Source organism: Stomoxys calcitrans, chromosome 5 (genome assembly GCF_963082655.1).
Source record: "Stomoxys calcitrans chromosome 5, idStoCalc2.1, whole genome shotgun sequence".
NCBI classification, from domain to species: domain Eukaryota; kingdom Metazoa; phylum Arthropoda; class Insecta; order Diptera; family Muscidae; genus Stomoxys; species Stomoxys calcitrans.
This window is the reverse complement of record NC_081556.1, coordinates 11,376,931-11,395,263: the sequence shown is the minus strand read 5'-3', so window position 1 is coordinate 11,395,263 and position 18,333 is coordinate 11,376,931. Positions and strand designations below refer to the sequence as shown.

Here is an 18,333-nt window from a genome sequence, read left to right as displayed (position 1 = left end):
AATTTGAGCATTTAAACTGTATCAAAGGATGAGGAATTCAGAATTAAAGGAAAGAAGCCATCTAAACATACAAATAGAGAAACTAAAAACCATGGGCATGAATCTTTCAACAGATGTTTGTAAAGATTTTCTAAAGATGATGCAATGATCTTATGTCTAGGGAAGTGATAAGCACACTTACACATACACATTGACATTATATTCACCCTGCAAACATTTTTCATAATTTTGGAAGAGCATCTTCTCCACGATGTATAAAAAAATCTTCTTGAAGATTTTTAAGCAATTATTCTTCCGTATGAGTAGCGAAACACTCGTTTATGATATCATTGGACAATTCATTGCAACTCTTCGCGACGATTCTTGTACAACACATTGCGTTATAATCGTCCGTATGAGCCGCGAAACACTCTTCTGGGATTTCATTGAGCAATCTTCGGCGTATGCAGAAGTTTTAGCAACTCTTCGCTCCTCATTTGACAATCCATTGCGTAAGCGAAACTTTCAACCACTTTTTGCGACGATTGTTACGCAACTCATTGCATTATATTCGTCCAGAAGATTTGTTTATAAATCACCTGAGTTATCTTTTCGCGATTGTTGTTTTTTTTTAAACGTAATGTGTTTAGGATTGGTAATGAATTATGTTATTCGAAGTTTTGTCTTGAGTGGACAACTGTCACAACACTAAACAGAATTCTAACTTGGCTTATATGACGATTGGTACTTAGTATGTCGAATCTTTAAAAAAAAATTATCATAATTTTGGAGGAACGTTCGTCCCCGCGATGAAAACAACAAACTTCTTGAAGATTTTTATGTAAATGTTCTTCCGTATGAGTCGCGAAACATTCTTCTACGATGTCATTAGGTAATCTATTGCGCGTGTTGATGTTTAAACAACTTTTCGCCATGATTCTCTAATAACCCATTGGGTTATAATCATCCGTATGAGTCGTGAAACACTCTTCTGGGTTATCATTGGACAATCCATTGCGTGTGTTTAGCAACTCTTTGGAAGTTTAGCAACTCTTTGCAACGATTCTCTTACAATTCATTGCGTTATAATCGTATGTGTGACTCGTGAAACACTCTTCTAGGTTACCATTGGACTAACCATTGCGTGTGCGAAAGTTTTAGCAACTCTTCGCGACGATTATTGCGCCACCCGTTGTGTTATTATTGTCCAGAGGATTTATGTATTAATTGCCTGAGTTAGTTTTTCCCGATTGTTTTCATTTTCATGCCTGGTGCGTTTAGGACTTATATTGAATTCTGTTTTCAATGGGTATCTTCCATAAAACCCAAACAATATTCCAACTTGGTTTACATGACAATTGGTACTTATTGTAGTATGACGACTAACACAAAAAAATTCTGAAGTTTTTTCGTAGTTGTTACATTTTTGATGAACAACTAATCTTGATATGCGTTTTTAAATCTTCCAACCGAATAACGCGCAAGACTTTTTAAATTCACATTCAATAAATATTCCAAACACTTATTTGTTACTCATCCAGGAGAGTAATGCGCAACTCTTCCAGAAGAGTATTTTGTAAATTTTCCAAAACACTCATTTGTTACTCACCCACACGAATCTTGAGCAATTCTTAGATCTTCCAAAACTCTTTTGACTTAGTCTTAAGTAACTCATGTGGAAGATTCGCGGATTCGCGCTCTTCCAGAATATTCATCCTGAGGACACAACTCCTCATGACGTGGGAATCGTCTACGACTCTTAGACGAACTCGTCCGCGATCATAACCTTTAACTAGAAGATTCGCGGAAGATTATTTGGCGATCAAAAATGTCTGCAGGGCAAGCCCATATGGACTCATATTCTTGTGTTAGTACACGATAATGTGATATAATGTGCATGTATTGGCTTACCACTTATAAGGGTTTAATAATCATTGTCAAAGAGAGAAGGCAAAGAATGCTTCGTGTTGAATGGCGGCTGAAGGCGGGTGGATATTGATCTGTCAAATGTTTTGAAATATGTTTGTTTTGAACCAAATCAAAGTAATAGGAGCTCAGAATAATATGAAGGTTAATGTTTGTCTTATTAATAGTTGTTGGTAGTTGTAACAGAACACCGCATGCAAAATTTCAGCTAAATCGAACAGAAATTTCGACTTGTAAAGGTTAAAGAAGCCAAATCGAAAGATCGGTTTATATGGGAGCTATATTAGATTATATACCGTACTTCACGCTGTTGTTGGAAATCATAACTGAACACTATGTGCAAAATTTCAGTTAAATCGGAAAAAAATTGCGGCTTCCAGTGGCTAAAGAATTTAAATCGGGAGATCGGTTTATATGGGAGCTATATCAGGTTATAGACCGATTTGAACCGTACTTGGCACAGTTGTTGGAAATCATAACTGAACACTATGTGCAAAATTTCAGCCAAATCGGATGAAAATTGTGACTTCCAGGGGCTAAAGAATTCAAACCAGGAGATCGGTTTATATGGGAGTTATATATAAATCTGAACCCATATGGCCCATTTGCAATCCTTAATGACCTGCATCAATATTAAGCATCTGTGCAAAATTTTAAGTGTGTAGTTTTACGCGTTCGACCGCTATCGTGATTTCGACAGACAGACGGACATGCCTAGATTGACTCAAGATGTCGAGACGATCAAGAATATATATACTTTATGGGGTCGCAGATCAATATTTCGAGGTGTTACAAACGGAATGACTAGATTAGTAAACCCCCCATCCTATGGTGGTGGGTATAAACAAATTTTTAAATTTTGATTTTTAAAAAGCCTATAATCAGAAATTCTCAGCCTATATTCTAAGCCTATGATCAGAAATTCTCAGTATGCACTTATAAGGTGAGGTCATGCGAACAGCTGAGTGCAATTTTTATTTTGGTTTTACAGTAAATCTAAATGTCAAAGGCTGGATAACACATCTCTGATTTTTTTTCTATAATCTTAAAAATATGTTCTATTTGATCAGATATTCCACAGATTAGCAACAAAACAGTGTTATAATGATAAAAATACAAATATTAAACACATTTGGAGAAGATAAGTTGTACAAACAATTTTATTTCTAAAACCACCTTGACTTTTCAATTTACGGCATTTGCCACACAAGGTAGTTCCAATGGGGATAGATTTTTGTTGTTGTGCTAATGACGCTACCTCTCAATTGAGCTATGAGAAATTCCTTACTTTTTTTCTGAAAGGAAGAGTGAGTCGAGCTTATGACCATCACCATTTTTTGTTTTTCTCGAAATTTAATTTTCATAGCATATTTTGCTAAAATTTTATTTCCATTGTCAAAATTTAATTTGCTTGAAAATTTTTTATGAATTTTTATTTTTTTTTAGAACAATTCCTTTAAATTTTTTTTCTCCCAAAGGTCAAAAAATTGTCAAACTATTGGGTTGCCCAAAAAGTAATTGCAGATTTTTCATATAGTCGGCGTTGACAAATTTTTTCACAGCTTGTGACTCTGTAATTGCATTCTTTCTTCTGTCAGTTATCAGCTGTTACTTTTAGCTTGCTTTAGAAAAAAAGTGTAAAAAAAGTATATTTGATTAAAGTTCATTCTAAGTTTTATTAAAAATGCATTTACTTTCTTTTAAAAAATCCGCAATTACTTTTTGGGCAACCCAATAAATTTCCGGGTTTAGAAATCTGTAGGCGTGAAATGCTTCACTCATTTTCTACCAGGAGTTCAGAAAATGTTGCCTCTTCACAAGGTCGCCCAATTCTTGAAAACAAAAATGTCAAAATTTTCCACAATAACAGAAAGATTTAAGAAAACAAAAGTGTATGGAATTGTATATGGCTGAGTGGAATGTCTGTCCTCTTGACTAATGAAATACGAAATACCATAGATTTTCTCGTATTTGAAAAAGAGGAAAGTCTACCATTACAAACACACACACACACAGAAATTACAAAATGTCTTAAAAACAGCAGGTAGATTCCATCCCATAATCCATATTCCAGATTGTGCTGGTCTGTGTCTGTGTGTCTACTGTATCATAATGATCTTATGACATCTTACAGACCAAATGTAAAAATTAAGTCCTAGCATCTTCTTCTCATCTCCTGTTATTATGATACGGTTTTGGAAAAACAACCCTTTTTTTTATCAGTGATCAATGATTGTTTTACAAAACTTACATATTTTCCGATAGCATCTTGCCTCTGATGTGTCATTCTTCTCTGCACGTTTAAACTGCAATCAAGAGAGAAAATAAGAAAATGAGTGAATATAAAAACTATTAAAAACCCAATTAAATTAATAAAAAGAAGTTAACAACAAAGTTAAAATGTGTTTTGTAAAAATAATTGTATGTTTAGCAGCAAAAAAAACGACCACAATCGATTGTAAAATTGCTAAATGATGTTCATTGCTCATTCGCAGTACTCTCAAAATTCTCACTTCTCTTAATTTTCTTCGTTTATTTCTTATCTATGCACCTAGCGCATTTTGAAAGATTCGTACATCCTTATATATTGAACATCTTTGGTTTTAGTTGCCTTACATGTTATTATTTTATATTTATTTATTATATTGTAATATCATGCGTGTATGGGCAACCACACACAACTACACATAAATACCTATGCTCGCGAGCATAGGAAACACAAACAAACGCACACGGACAGTATAAGCAGCTCTTGTGCCTACGTTAGTTCTACGCATTGTTGTTGTTTTTCACTTGCTTGATTGGTCGGGATTTACTGCCTCTCATGCAAACACAATCCATTATTTTCAACTGTGTTAGTGTGGCCAATGCAGAGCATCACCTTCCATACCACACCATAGCAGAGCATAACTGATAATGCAGTTTTACACATCTATTATAGTCATGAATGTCGATAATAGCGTTATGGATGAGAGACTAACCAACGGTAATAACATGAACGATTTGATGTTTTCGCTCGCGCATCTGGCAGATCGATAGGCACGAAACAAAAACAAACAAATGAGTAAAGAATTTCGAGTATTGCTGCTAAACATTGGTGGACATAAAATGAAGCCCCTTCAGAGCAAAACTTGAATTGCAGTTTCATATGTCTAAAGTACTGACAAAAGTCACCAATATTAGCAAGAGAATAACCAATGTTTTGATTTTTTCATTGAGGCATTTTGTAAATGGGCGCTTCAAACATACGCACACATATGTATATAAAATATATGCTAATATTTACTCACAAACATATGCATATCTCCAAGACTAGCCAATGCTTAAAAATGTTTCAATATATTAGAAGGTTAAAGCGATGCCTAGGCGGGCATCACGTTAATCACTTAAAATTAATATGATAAAAATATGCTAAAATTAAATAAATTTTGGGGAGGCGATACCCGCTCCCCCCATTGTATCAAGAGCTCAGAATACATAGCAATGCCACAAAATGTCTTAACTCAAAATCAACAAGAATTTCCATTTTTTTCCAGATGACAAGCTGTTTTGTTAAGGAAATTTTGATTCTTCGTGACTCTATTGTTACAGTGTGTTAGCGGTATGTCCATTAGGATAAACATTTTCATTCAAAACAAATACCACATATTTTCTCTTGTTTGAAAACAATGAAAACCTGAAAAAACTTTCATCCATGTGGGCAAAGAAACACAAAAATCAGAAAATATTTTAAGAACTGCAGGTAGATTTAAGAGATGTCATACTAGAGTTTACTGCTTGTTGTCTGTCCAATTATGGTAAAGCCATTTTACCATCGTTGGAAAATTTAGAGATGAAGAAGACCTTACATCATCTTCTTATCTCCTGGTATTCTGCTATGATTGTGGAAAAGCAACCCTTTCACTTTTTGACCAGCACATAAAAATGAGTGAAACTCATTTTAAATCACATTATTTTTTTCGAACCGCATTGGCATTGATCGCAATGCAATTTTAATTCGTGTTTAGACCTAAAAAAATTTTTTCTCATGCAAACATAGCCCAAAATTGTGTCCATGCCTGTTGCAGAGCATAATCTATCATAGCCCTAGCATTCAGTGACTAACTGCATTATCAGTTATGATCTGTTGCAACTGCCAGAAAGGCAATTATTTCAATAAAATTTTAACATCATTCGCGCTACAGTTAGTCGATGTTGAAATAATGCTTTTTTTATTATACCCACCACCATAGGATGGGAATATACTTATCTTGTCATTCCGTTTGTAACAGCTCGAAATACTCGTCTAACACCCCATAAAGCGTATATATTCTTGATCGTCTCGTCGTTCTGAATCGATCTAGCTCGGCCCATCCGTCTGTCAAAATCACGTAAGAGGTCGATTGAGTAAAGCTAGCCGCTTGAAATTTTGCACAGACACTTAGTATTGTTATAGGTCATTGGGAATTGCAAATGGGCCACATCGGTTCGGATTTAGATATAGCTCGTATATAAACCGATCTCCAGATTTGAATTTTTGAGCACCTGAAAGCCACAATTTTGATCCGATTTAGCTGAAATTTTGCATGTAGTGTTTCGTTATGACTTCCAACCACTGTGCTAAGTACGGTCTAAATTGGTCTACAACCTGATATAGGTCCCATATAAATCAATCTCCCGATTTGACTTCTTAAGCCCCTGGAAGCCGCAATTTTTGTCCGAATTTGGCTGAAATTGGTGTTCTTGGTGCACTTCTTTTATCACTTCCAACAACTGTGCCAAGTACGGCCAAAATCAGTCTATAACCTGATCTCGATCATCTTTGTTCGTTTCCTAGAAGCTTTTGATAAGTATATTTTGTATCATAAGTATATTTTTTTTGAAATTATTGTCATTGAAAATTTTGTCGAAATTCGTTTTCCATGTTATTTTTTTAAACATTTTGTTCTAAACATTTTTCTATACATTTTTTTCAATAAAATGTTTATCAATGTTATTTTTTGTTGGATGCATGCCAATATCTATCACCAAGAACAATGCTCTCACATTAAAAATTTAAGTCAATGTTATTGGCATGCAGCAGAGCATTTACCTTCCATAGCAGAGCAGAGCTTAAATGATATTGCAGTTAGTAACTGCATTATCGGTTGTTAGTAACTGCGTTGTCAATTGTTAGTGACTGCATTATCAGTGGTGCTCAGCTGTAACTGCCAGTTACGTACCTAGCCAACTCACAAATGTCGGTAATTACATTATTGGTGAGAGAAAAATCAACGGTAAATTAAATCAATGTTCTCACTCTGGTATCTTGTAGTTCGGTAAGCATGAAACAACAACAATACAATGGGCAAAAAAAACTCCCTAGTATTACTGTTAGACAATGATAGACATCAAATATAGCCAAAATAGAAGGAAAGAAAATCATAATCGCAAAAAAAAAAACAAAGAAAGACAAAAAACAGAGAGCATTGTTGTTTGCATACGGAGAGACGAGTTAAACGTTTGTGGGGACACACACAGTTTGCTGCAGATGTTTGGTGTGCTCTTCCCCAATTTGTCATCGTATTTCCCAAAACAAGAAAAGGCTTAACAAGCCCCACAATTTCCACCAGGAGAACAGAATTTTTAAGACACTTGAAAAATCGTTGAGCCCAAGCCTGAAAAATCCTCAGAGATAAGAGGCAACTATTGAAATGTGTTGTTGTAGCCACATAACATCATGTAGAAAAGATTTTCAACAGATGTTGAAAAACAGCAGGTAAGAGTATCCCTCTCTCTCTCTCTCACACACACACACATACACACTTATAACGAAGATAAAGATTGCTTGTTGTTTTGTGTGTACTGAACTACTTATTGTCTGTTTGTTTAGGTTTCTGGCAGACAAGTATTAGCGGTGAAGAAGTTCAAGCTGCATTCCTGATTCTTAATGACAAATTTCCTATCATCCTTAGACAAAAGAACATACACAACTATCATGTGGTAACAGCTAGCACATAACTGAGGAGAATAAGGCACATTTGTTAATCGGGTATGTTCTGGGTTTCACTTTTCCCCTACAATCAATTACTTACTACCACGTTAATAAAGTTTCAAAATATTCTAAAGAGGGATCTTTTAGTTATTATCTTTTTGGAAACACTGTTTTAAACAGCTCACGCACGTTTGGTGTTTTGTTTCACTGTCATACATCTTCAGTTTGGTCTATAAATTAACCATGAATCATCTTATAAACGAACAGCGCTTGTAAATTATTGATTTTTTTTTTATCAAAGTGCGAGCTCTGTTAAGAAAATTCATGGAGAACTTCATTGTGTTCAGCGACAGAGTTCTTTTTTTGTAGTGAAGATCAGCCAGAAGCATTGCAAAAGCTACCAATGCATCCAGAAAAAGTCACTGTTTGATGCGGTTTATGGGCTGGTGGCATCATTGGACCGTACTTCCTCAAAGATGATGCGAATCGTAAAGTAACTGTGAATGGTGAGCGCTACCGTGAGATGATATCCAACGTTTTTTTTTTGCCCAAAATGCAAGAGCTTGACTTGCATGACATGTGGTTTCAACAAGACGGTTCACATGTCACACAGCACGCGTAACAATGGACTTATTGAGAGGCGAGTTCGGTAAAAAAAATCACCCTTTAAAACCGAAAACAACCACTCGAATATAACTTTCCAAAATTTGATATTTAAAAATCATGTTAGGTTGAGGAGAGGGTGCGGAAATTTATCCGCACCATGCCACCATGGACATACACCTAAGCCTGTAACCGGCTGGCTGTGCGCTCTAAAAACAACAAAATAAAAGCATTTTTCTATATTTTTTTTATCAAATTAGCACACCCACCTTAAAACAATTTACAAAAATTTCTGTATTTCATCATATAAAGCCAAGACCAAAGCTCCTCCAGTTCCTCTTAGGATATTCGAAAATGCTCCCTTAAAGAAGGCACCCATACCCTCTTGCCTGGCTATGGTGGCCCAACAGTGTAGGGTGTTCTTGTAAACCACCTCGCTCTTCTTCAAGCCCGACTGCATCATCATACGTCTGCGTACCGTATCAAAGGGATAGGAAATTATGCCTGCCACTGTGGTGACCACCTGGGCAATGGCCCAGCTTATGTAAAATGGGGTATTCTTGGGATTGGGCAGCATGCCTCTTGCTGTATCATAGAAACCAAAATAAGCAGCACGATATATGACAATGCCTTGTACGGAAACACCAAAGCCACGATACAAGCCCACCAAACCATCCGTTTTGTAGATCTTCATCAAACAATCTCCCAAGCCGGTAAATTCACGCTCACTCGCTTTGCCGATGTCAGCACCCAGGCGAGTACGAGCAAAATCCAAGGGATATACAAAACACAAAGAAGTGGCTCCTGCTGCTCCTCCTGAGGCCAAATTGCCCATAAAATGCCGCCAAAATTGGGTATGTTTATCCACACCACCCAAAAAGATTTGCTTGTATTTATCCTTAAAGGCAAAATTCAAGGCCTGTGTGGGGAAGTAGCGTATAACATTGGCCAAATTGCCACGCCAATAGGCGGCGACTCCTTGCTCCTTGGGTATGCGTATGAAACAGTCCATCATGCCTTTGTATTGCTTATCGGCACTTATCTGCTTGGAAATATGCTGGACTTGCAGCAGCAATTTCACACGTTCTATGGGGGCAACAGCGGTCTTTGAGATGGCCGCTGATATACCCCCAGCAGCGAAATCCTTGAGAAAGGCTATGGGATCTGTTAAATCTTTGCCCATATCTTTGTTATTTAAGATTTATTTAAGTTCTGAAAATTTTATTTTCGAAGGGTTTTTGTTTTATTTGAGATTTTCTTTTCACATAGCGATTATAATTCGATTTGAATTGAAAATTATTTTGATACGACATTTACAAAAGTTTTTCAAATCACAAAAGTAACTAAGTTTTTCCATATAAAAAAGGCACAGTTCCTATTAGAAATTTATGTATATTAGGATAGGCTTTAATATCATTGAAGCAGTGTTGTTGTTTGTGACTCGGTTCGTGAACATTTACTAACATTTGCAATTGACTGAAGCGAAATTTATGCTGACGCAGCGACATGTCACTGGTTTAAGGTACATATTTTGCGATTTTGTGGTACATATTACGGCTGAATGGATATTAATGAAATTGGCATTAATCGAAATATATTTTTCCAAAGAAGCGACGAATACATAAGAAAATTAATTTTCCTTAAAGAAAAGCCATGAAAATGAGGAATTAATTTTCTATAAAACAAGAAGAAGCATAAAAAACAGCAAATAATTGTTGGTTTTTTTCTAAAGCATTCGTAATGGGTGTGAATGCATGGCTATAGGTGGGAGTATTTGTATTGAGAGTAAGAGAAACAAATGGTGTGAGAGAGACAGAGTATCATTATTTAGGTGAGGGTGTTGTGGGGGTGTGATGTGCGTGGTTCTACTTGGCATGTAGGTCAGCCAAGTTCTTAAGGCACGGCTTTGGCGTGCGAGGCATTTGCATTTGTAGTTGTTGTTGTTTGAATATGTTTTACAACAAGACACAGAACTTTATAACCGTGTTTGGTGGTTTTTTTCTAAAGCATTCGTAATGGGTGTGAATGCAAGACCATAGGTGGGAGTATTAGTATTGAGAGTAAGAGAAACAAATGGTGCGGTTGTAAAACATTCGTAATGGGTGTGAATGCAATGCCATAGGTGGGAGTATCAATATTGAGAGTAAGACAAACAAATGGTGTGTGAGAGAGAGTAGCACTATTTAGGTGAGGGTGTTGTGGGGATGTGATGTGCGTGGCTGGCTCTACATGGCATGTTGGTCAGCCAATTTCTTAAGGCTCGGCTTGGCGTGCGAGACATTTGTAGTTGTTGTTGTTTGAATATGTTTTACAAGTGCTCACAACAAGACAAACAATTTTATAGCTACAGATCATATGCAGTAGATGGGTTTTATCAAGGCGAGTTTGTGTTACATATTACGGCCAAATGGCTAAATGAATTTTAATGAAATTGACAAATCGAATATATGGTTCTTAAAGAGTTGCGCGTTATTCGGTTAGATGATCTAAAAATGCATATCAAGATTAGTTGTCCATAAAAAACGCAACAACTACGAAAAACTTAAATTGTTTGTTTTGTCGTCATATTCCTCATACAAACCTGCAAAAATTTTTGATCACCAAACAATCTTGTGCGAATTTTCTAGGAGAAGGTAACGTGTGTTCGCTCTTTGCATCATATCAATTGGATAGATGACAATGGCGTCTGGAATGTTATACTCGAGTTGTGGTTTCAAATAAGCCCATAAAAAGTATAGAAATTAGCCTAGTCACTGGAAAAAAAAACTACCGCGTCTTCAGGCAGGTTGTCAATCAGCATTCACATGCATTTTGACGAACAACAAAATCGAACAAAACAGTGGTGTCAAAAATTCCCATAGCAGCAGCATGTTTGTGAGACGAGAAGAACGGAGGAGAACGCACAACTGACTGCCTCACTCTTTCCATATTTTCCGGAGTTGTGATGGTACGTTGAAGTCCATTTCTGGGCTTAGAAACACTTCCACAATTAAACCCACTATAGAATCGAACTACAGCCAAGAACGAATCTCTGAGGAGAAATTTCAAAGCGAGATCGGAAGGCACATTGCGTGAGCGATGGTAAGAAAGGAGGGTCTCAACGGCTAAGGCCAGCTGCTCTCTACACCAGTATTTGATGACAACTGACTGGAGAGATAAAAAACTTGGTAACTTCCCCTCCAAATGCGAACACTCTCAACCCCCTACCCTCGCAACTCACCGCTCGGCAGTTTTTTCAAATAAATAAATTTATCAAGCGCCCCTGTGTTTCCTATGCAAACCTTCCTCTTCAGGAAGGAAAATCTTCATATTGAATATCTTCTCAACTGGAAGATCTTCATATGGAAGATCTTCTTAATGAAGATCTTCATATGGAAGATCTTCATATGGAAGATCCTCATAATGAAGATCTTCATATAGAAGATCTTCATAATGAAGATCTTAATATGGAAGATCCTCATAATGAAGATCTTCATATGGAAGATCCTCATATGAAAGATCTTCATATGGAAGATCTTTGCATGGAAGATCTTCATATGAAAGATTTTCACATGGATGATCTTTACATGGAAGATCTTCATTCATACGGAAGATCTACATATGGAAGATCTTTATATGGAATATCTTCATACGGAAGATCTTCATACGGAAGATCTGAATATGGAAGATCTTCATACGGAAGATCTTCATAATGAAGATCTTCATATGGAAGATCTTTATATGGAAGATCTTTATATGGAAGATCTTCATATGGAAGATCTTCATATAGAAGATCTTCATATGGAAGATCTTCATATGGAAGATCTTCATATGCAAGATCTTCGTATGGAAGATCTTCATATGGAAGATCTTTATATGGAAGATCTTCATACGGAAGATCTTCATACGGAAGAACTTCATATGGAAAATCTTTTTATGGAAAATCTTCATATGGAAGAACTTCATATGGATGATATCCCATATGGAAAATCTTCTCATGGAAAATCCTCATATAGAAGATTTTTTTATGAAAGATTCTCATGCGTAAAAGGTTAAGATCCATCATTGGATATACATGGTAATGATCAAACCGCATTTATTACACTACTATGAATCGCTATATAGGTTCAGTGATCTTCACAAACTATCTTTACTAACAGGAACCCAGAAAGCATAAAAAGCATATTCTGAATCTATTTTTTGTCAAGTGTTGTAATATTTTGTTCGTATACAAATGCGGATATTTCTATCTTAATTGATTGTACAAAACGTAGAATACAACAATTGGGGTAAAATGAAGAACATTTCTTGTTATTGAATGTGACTGAGGAATTGCTAGCTTCCGTATTCTCTTCAACTCAAAAAAGCTATTTATGCGGGTTCAATTCCCTTCCTGTGATTGTTGTAATGATAATTATATATGATATTGTAAAACATGAGTTATAACAGGAACTCATAATGTGTTGAATTCTATATGCTGAATCATATGTACATTTCATTATCAAAATGCTTAACTATTTCTTCTGTATTTATTTAAAAAGAAAACAATGCGGGTATTGCAACCTAGCCTACTAACCACCCCCTATGACTCACAACAATGCAACAAAGAAAAAAATTCCTATAATAGCAAATAGAATATATTTTCAGCCCGCATGTTAATCATCAGTGTTTTACAAAAACTTAAAAATGTTTTGTGGTTTTATAATGGCATTCTTTCAACATTCATGTTCTCCTGCTCAAATGATATTGACTTCATCTTTTGCTCCATTTTGTATGAATTACAAGATCTTAGGGATCGCAAATAAAGAAAACCTACTATACTAGATTTCACCAACATTTTCGAAAAGTCATATCAAAAAAGTATTCATTTCCTGTAAAAGATGTTGTCCCAGTAAAACGATATTCTATTGCTCATCAACATGTAGATCATAACCATGCACCAAACTAAATTGTGATCTTCGATACCACAACATAATGTCAATACCAACATTAGTAATCATCCGTATTTACGAAATGTTAATGTGTGGGATCTTTATCTTGCATTGTATTGCCTAGATAGTTCCATGGACCAGCACGATGATATTGAACAACTTTGGTGTCCCTTTACAATGTTTTCTTTGGGTCTAAGTGATCTTAACCTACTATCTTTAATAACCGGAGCCCAGAAAAGAGAAAATTACTTATTTGATGTTATTTTTTTACAGATATAATTGGCTACCAGAATAAATGCGGGTACTAACTTCACAAATTCAAATCGAAATTTCTTCCTATGATAAAACATCAACAATCAACCACTTATTATTCAATTGTTACAGAATGGCATTTGTACCCCTCAGTATTGGTGGAGGGAACACTGACTTTTGGTAATGCAACACACAGTGGAACAGAAAAATAAAAAAATGGGAAAAACAAATTCGAGCATAATCGATAATCGAGTAATGAAACATTCAAAAATAAATTATAATACAAAAATCGATAAAACAATTTTTAATGAAAAAAGTAAAGTTAAGTTAGATAAGGTTGAAAATGGGTTGCTGATATTCATCCGCCCCATGGCACTATGGACATACACCTAAGATAGTAATTGAGTAGTTGTGCGCTTAAAAAACTAAAAAGTAGGCTAGAAAAAGAAACTTCCATGTTAGGAATTCCGTTCTACTTACAAAATCCTTAATTGTTTTCCATACCTTGCCCCTACGTTGATGTATGTCATGTATCGTGTCCCCACATATGGCAATGACATAGAAAATGCTCCAATGTCTCAACATCTTCCCCGCATGCTTTCACTTGCCGCACCGATTTTCCATAAGTGAACTCGTAGACCCCCAGGCCCACTCTGTGCTCTAGCTTTAATCCATCCGTGTAACATGTTTTCCAGACGGCAATACTAGGGTTCCGTTTTGTCCAAGACTGTGCCGCTGAAAGCAATGCCTCGCACTTGACCTCAAGTGTCGTCTCAGGTATCCGATCGGAAACCTCTTCCCTTCCTTTCAGGTTTCCTGTCGTCGCCTCCATTATATCGTGGTATGAGCTGCTCCCATCCTCAATCTATTCTCCCATCGCCTAAAGTCTCACAGCCGCAGTGGCTTCCTCACATTTAATCTGTATGTCAATCGGTCGGTTATCTAGAATATTCTCCAGTGCCCTAGTGGAAGTGGTCCTCATCGCTCCGCCTATGCCAAAACAACGTGTTCTCTGAACTTGTTGTATAGTCCTAACATTGCACTATCCTCGGGTTCAGGCCCCAATTCGAGCCTATGGCCCGTCTACATAGTACGAAACATCAGTGAGCCTTCTCAGTACGCTCCTGAATGTGACACTTCCAATTAAGTTTCCTATCCAGACACTCCTAAGTGTTTGACCTTGTCAGATATCGAAATCTTTTTATTGAGAAAACGTGATGCGTCAAATTGGCCCACTGTCGTCTACCTCGTGAACATATTTCAGCCTTTTTTTGGTTAACATTGAAAGTTCTGGGTCTAGCCCAGTCATATACCATATGCAACACACGTTAGGCATTTCTGTATAGCTGGTTCGGATCTTTGGATCCTGCATAGCTGGTTCGGTTATTTATGGTGCTCATCCAAAGGAGTTGCGATAAAATGCCCTGTGCCACATTTTCCGTTATATTTATGTCATGGGACCCGCAATTTATCCACCTGTTCCTTAGCATATGGTTTATCCAGTCTCTAAGGACCCGGTCCACCCGGTACTGGTCTGAGGATTGGATCAATGTGTCGGACCACATATTATTAAACGCGTCCTCGATGTCAATGGAAGAAGAAGGATTTTTCTATTTTATGCACAACCTCGTGCAGGGCGGTCTCCACCAACCTTCTCTTAGGCATGCTGTTTATATTTAAGTAGTTCGCCGGATGTCCCACTCTTTATCATGGTATCTACAATGCGTTCCATGGTTTTGAGTAGAAAGGACGTAAGGCTTATAGGCCTTTGGTCTAGCATAACTTGCCTTGCCGGGCTTGGTATAAACACCACCCTTGCCTCCTCCCAGGCTTTCGAAGTATATGCAAGTGCTAGGCACGCTGTGAAAAAAGTGGTCAGATGAGGCACCAAATAGTCGGCCTGCTTTTGTGGTAACGGCGGAAATATTCGATCAGGTCCTCGTGACTTAAATAGTTTGAAGCTCCTCAAGGCTTCCTTGACCATAAATTCCATTATAATAAGCCTTCGATCAACCTCATTATTCCAAGATTCCTGTTTCTCCATGAGTCCCGTCGGTTTAAAAAAAAATCGATTTTTATAAAAAATCGGTTTTTTGAAAAAAATCGATTTAAAAAACTATATTTACAAAAAAATCGATTTTTATAAAAAAAAAATCGATTTTTATAAAAAAAATGGAAAATCTCGATTAAAGGCGGCCGCAAAACCTTCTGTGCTAAAGAACACATCTATGAAGTATCCCCTCCAACAATAAAAAAATAAACTCTTTCAAGAAAGCTTTACAAAAACCGATTGTAGAAGGAAAATTCGATAAAAATCGAAAGTAGTAAAAATTAACGATAATTATCGAAAATTATTTTACATAAGAATTATTGCAAAAAATCGATTTATAAAAAAAACCGATTTTTATAAAAATATCTATTTTTATAAAAAAATCTATTTTTATAAAAATATCTATTTTTATAAAAATATCTATTTTTATAGAAAAATCGATTTGTTTAAAAAAATCTAACTCTTAACCTCGGCATTGTTAATCCAAGCACGCTACCAACTCGGCCATGGGGGCCACCATCGATTGTAATAAAAATGAACAAAAACTAATTTTAATACAAAAATCGATTAAAGCGATATTCCATGGAAAATCCCGATTTAAGGGGGCCGGAAAGCTTTCTGTGCTAAAGAACACATCTATGAAGTATGCCCTCTAACAACAAAAAATAATCTCTTTCAAGACAGTTTCACAAAAACCGATTGTGGAAAAAAAATCGATAAAAATCGAAAGTAGTAAAAATTAACGATAATTATCGAAAATTATTTTACATAAGAATTATTGCAAAAAATCGATTTATAAAAAAAACGATTTTTATAAAAATATCCATTTTTATAAAAAAATCGATTTCTATAAAAAAAATCGAAGCCACAATCCCGGCATTGTTAATCCAAGCACGCTACCAACTCGGCCATGGGGGCCACCATCGATTGTAATAAAAATGAACAAAAGCTAATTTTAATACAAAAATCGATTAAAGCGATATTCCATGGAAAATCCCGATTAAAGGGGGCCGGAATGCTTTCTGTGCTAAAGAACACATCTATGAAGTATGCCCTCTAACAACAAAAAATAATCTCTTTCAAGAAAGTTTTACAAAAACCGATTGTGGAAAAAAATCGATAAAAACCGAAAGTAGTAAAAATTATCGAAAATTATTTTACATAAAATTTGGTAAAAACGCTTTTAAAAATTAATGTAAAAAAAATCGATGATTATAAAAATATCTATTTTTATAGAAAAATCGATTTTTATAAAAAAAATCGAATTCTTAACCCCGGCATTGTTAATCCAAGCACGCTACCAACTCGGCCATGGGGGCCACCATCGATTGTAATAAAAATGAACAAAAACTAATTTTAATACAAAAATCGATTAAAGCGATATTCCATGGAAAATCCCGATTAAAGGGGGCCGGAAAGCTTTCTGTGCTAAAGAACACATCTATGAAGTATCCCCTCTAACAACAAAAAAATAATCTCTTTCAAGAAAGTTTTACAAAAAGGAAGGAAAATTCGATAAAAATCGTTAGTAAAAATTATCGAAAATTATTCTACCTAAAATTTGGTAAAAACGCTTTTAAAAATTAATTTAAAAAAATCGATGATTATAAAAATATCCATTTCTATAGAAAAATCGATTTTTATAAAAAAAATCGAACTCTTAACTCCGGCATTGTTAATCCAAGCACGCTACCAACTCGGCCATGGGGGCCACCATCGATTGTAATAAAAATGAACAAAAACTAATTTTAATACAAAAATCGATTAAAGCGATATTCAATGGAAAATCCCGATTAAAGGCGGCCGCAAAACCTTCTGTGCTAAAGAACACATCTATGAAGTATGCCCTCTAACAACAAAAAATAATCTCTTTCAAGAAAGTTTTACAAAAACCGATTGTAAAAAAAAAAATCGATAAAAATCGAAAGTAATAAAAATTATCGAAAATTATTTTACACAAAAGTTTGTAAAAAAGGGTTTTCAATGGAAAAATCCGATTAATGATGATGAGAAAGCATTCCGTGCCGCTGAACACATATATTATTTATCGCCTCTAACAATAAACAGGTACAGGTAAAAGAGTGCTAAGTTCGGCCGGACCGAATCTTAAGCCTCTAGAGGGCGCCATTCTTATCGAATTTAGTTGAAATTTTGCATGGCGTTATGATTTCCAACAACTGTGCTAAGTATGTTTCAAATCGGTTGATAACCTGATATAGCTGCCTTATCGGTTTGAGATCGGTTTGATCTCGGGTCTTGACTTCTTGAGCTTCTATAGGGCGCAATTCCTATCAGAATTGGCCGAAATGTTGCATAAAGTGTTTTATTTTGATTGCCAATAACTGTGTTAAGTATGGTCTACATCAGTCCATATCTTGATATAGCCGCCATATAAACCGATTCCCCGATTAGACTTCTTGAGACTCTAGATGGCGTAATTCCTATCGGATTTAGTTGAAATTTTGGGTCTTGACTTCTCGAGCTTCTAGAGGGCGCAATTCTTATCCGATATGGCAGAAAATTAGCATGAAGTGTTTTATTTCGATTTCCAACAACTGTGCCAAGTATGGTCTAAATCAGCCCATATCTGGATATAGCCACCATGTAAACCGATCTTCCGATTAGACTTCTTGGGCTTCTAGAGGGCGCAACTCTTATCC

General features: G+C 35.9%; 1 protein-coding gene across 1 annotated transcript; it reads right to left on the bottom strand.

The window, feature by feature from the left end:
- Window positions 1-8,685: 8,685 nt before the first annotated feature.
- On the bottom strand, window positions 8,686-9,758 carry LOC106082538 (ADP,ATP carrier protein-like). The gene has a single exon (XM_013245107.2). The coding sequence runs from the start codon at window positions 9,642-9,644 to the stop codon at window positions 8,742-8,744; it is 903 nt and encodes a 300-aa protein (XP_013100561.1). The 5' UTR covers window positions 9,645-9,758; the 3' UTR covers window positions 8,686-8,741.
- Window positions 9,759-18,333: the final 8,575 nt, after the last annotated feature.

What these genes read in the sequence shown, in the direction of transcription:
- LOC106082538 (XM_013245107.2), bottom strand. Translation starts at nt 9,644, where the DNA reads ATGGGCAAAGATTTAACAGATCCCATAGCCTTTCTCAAGGATTTCGCT.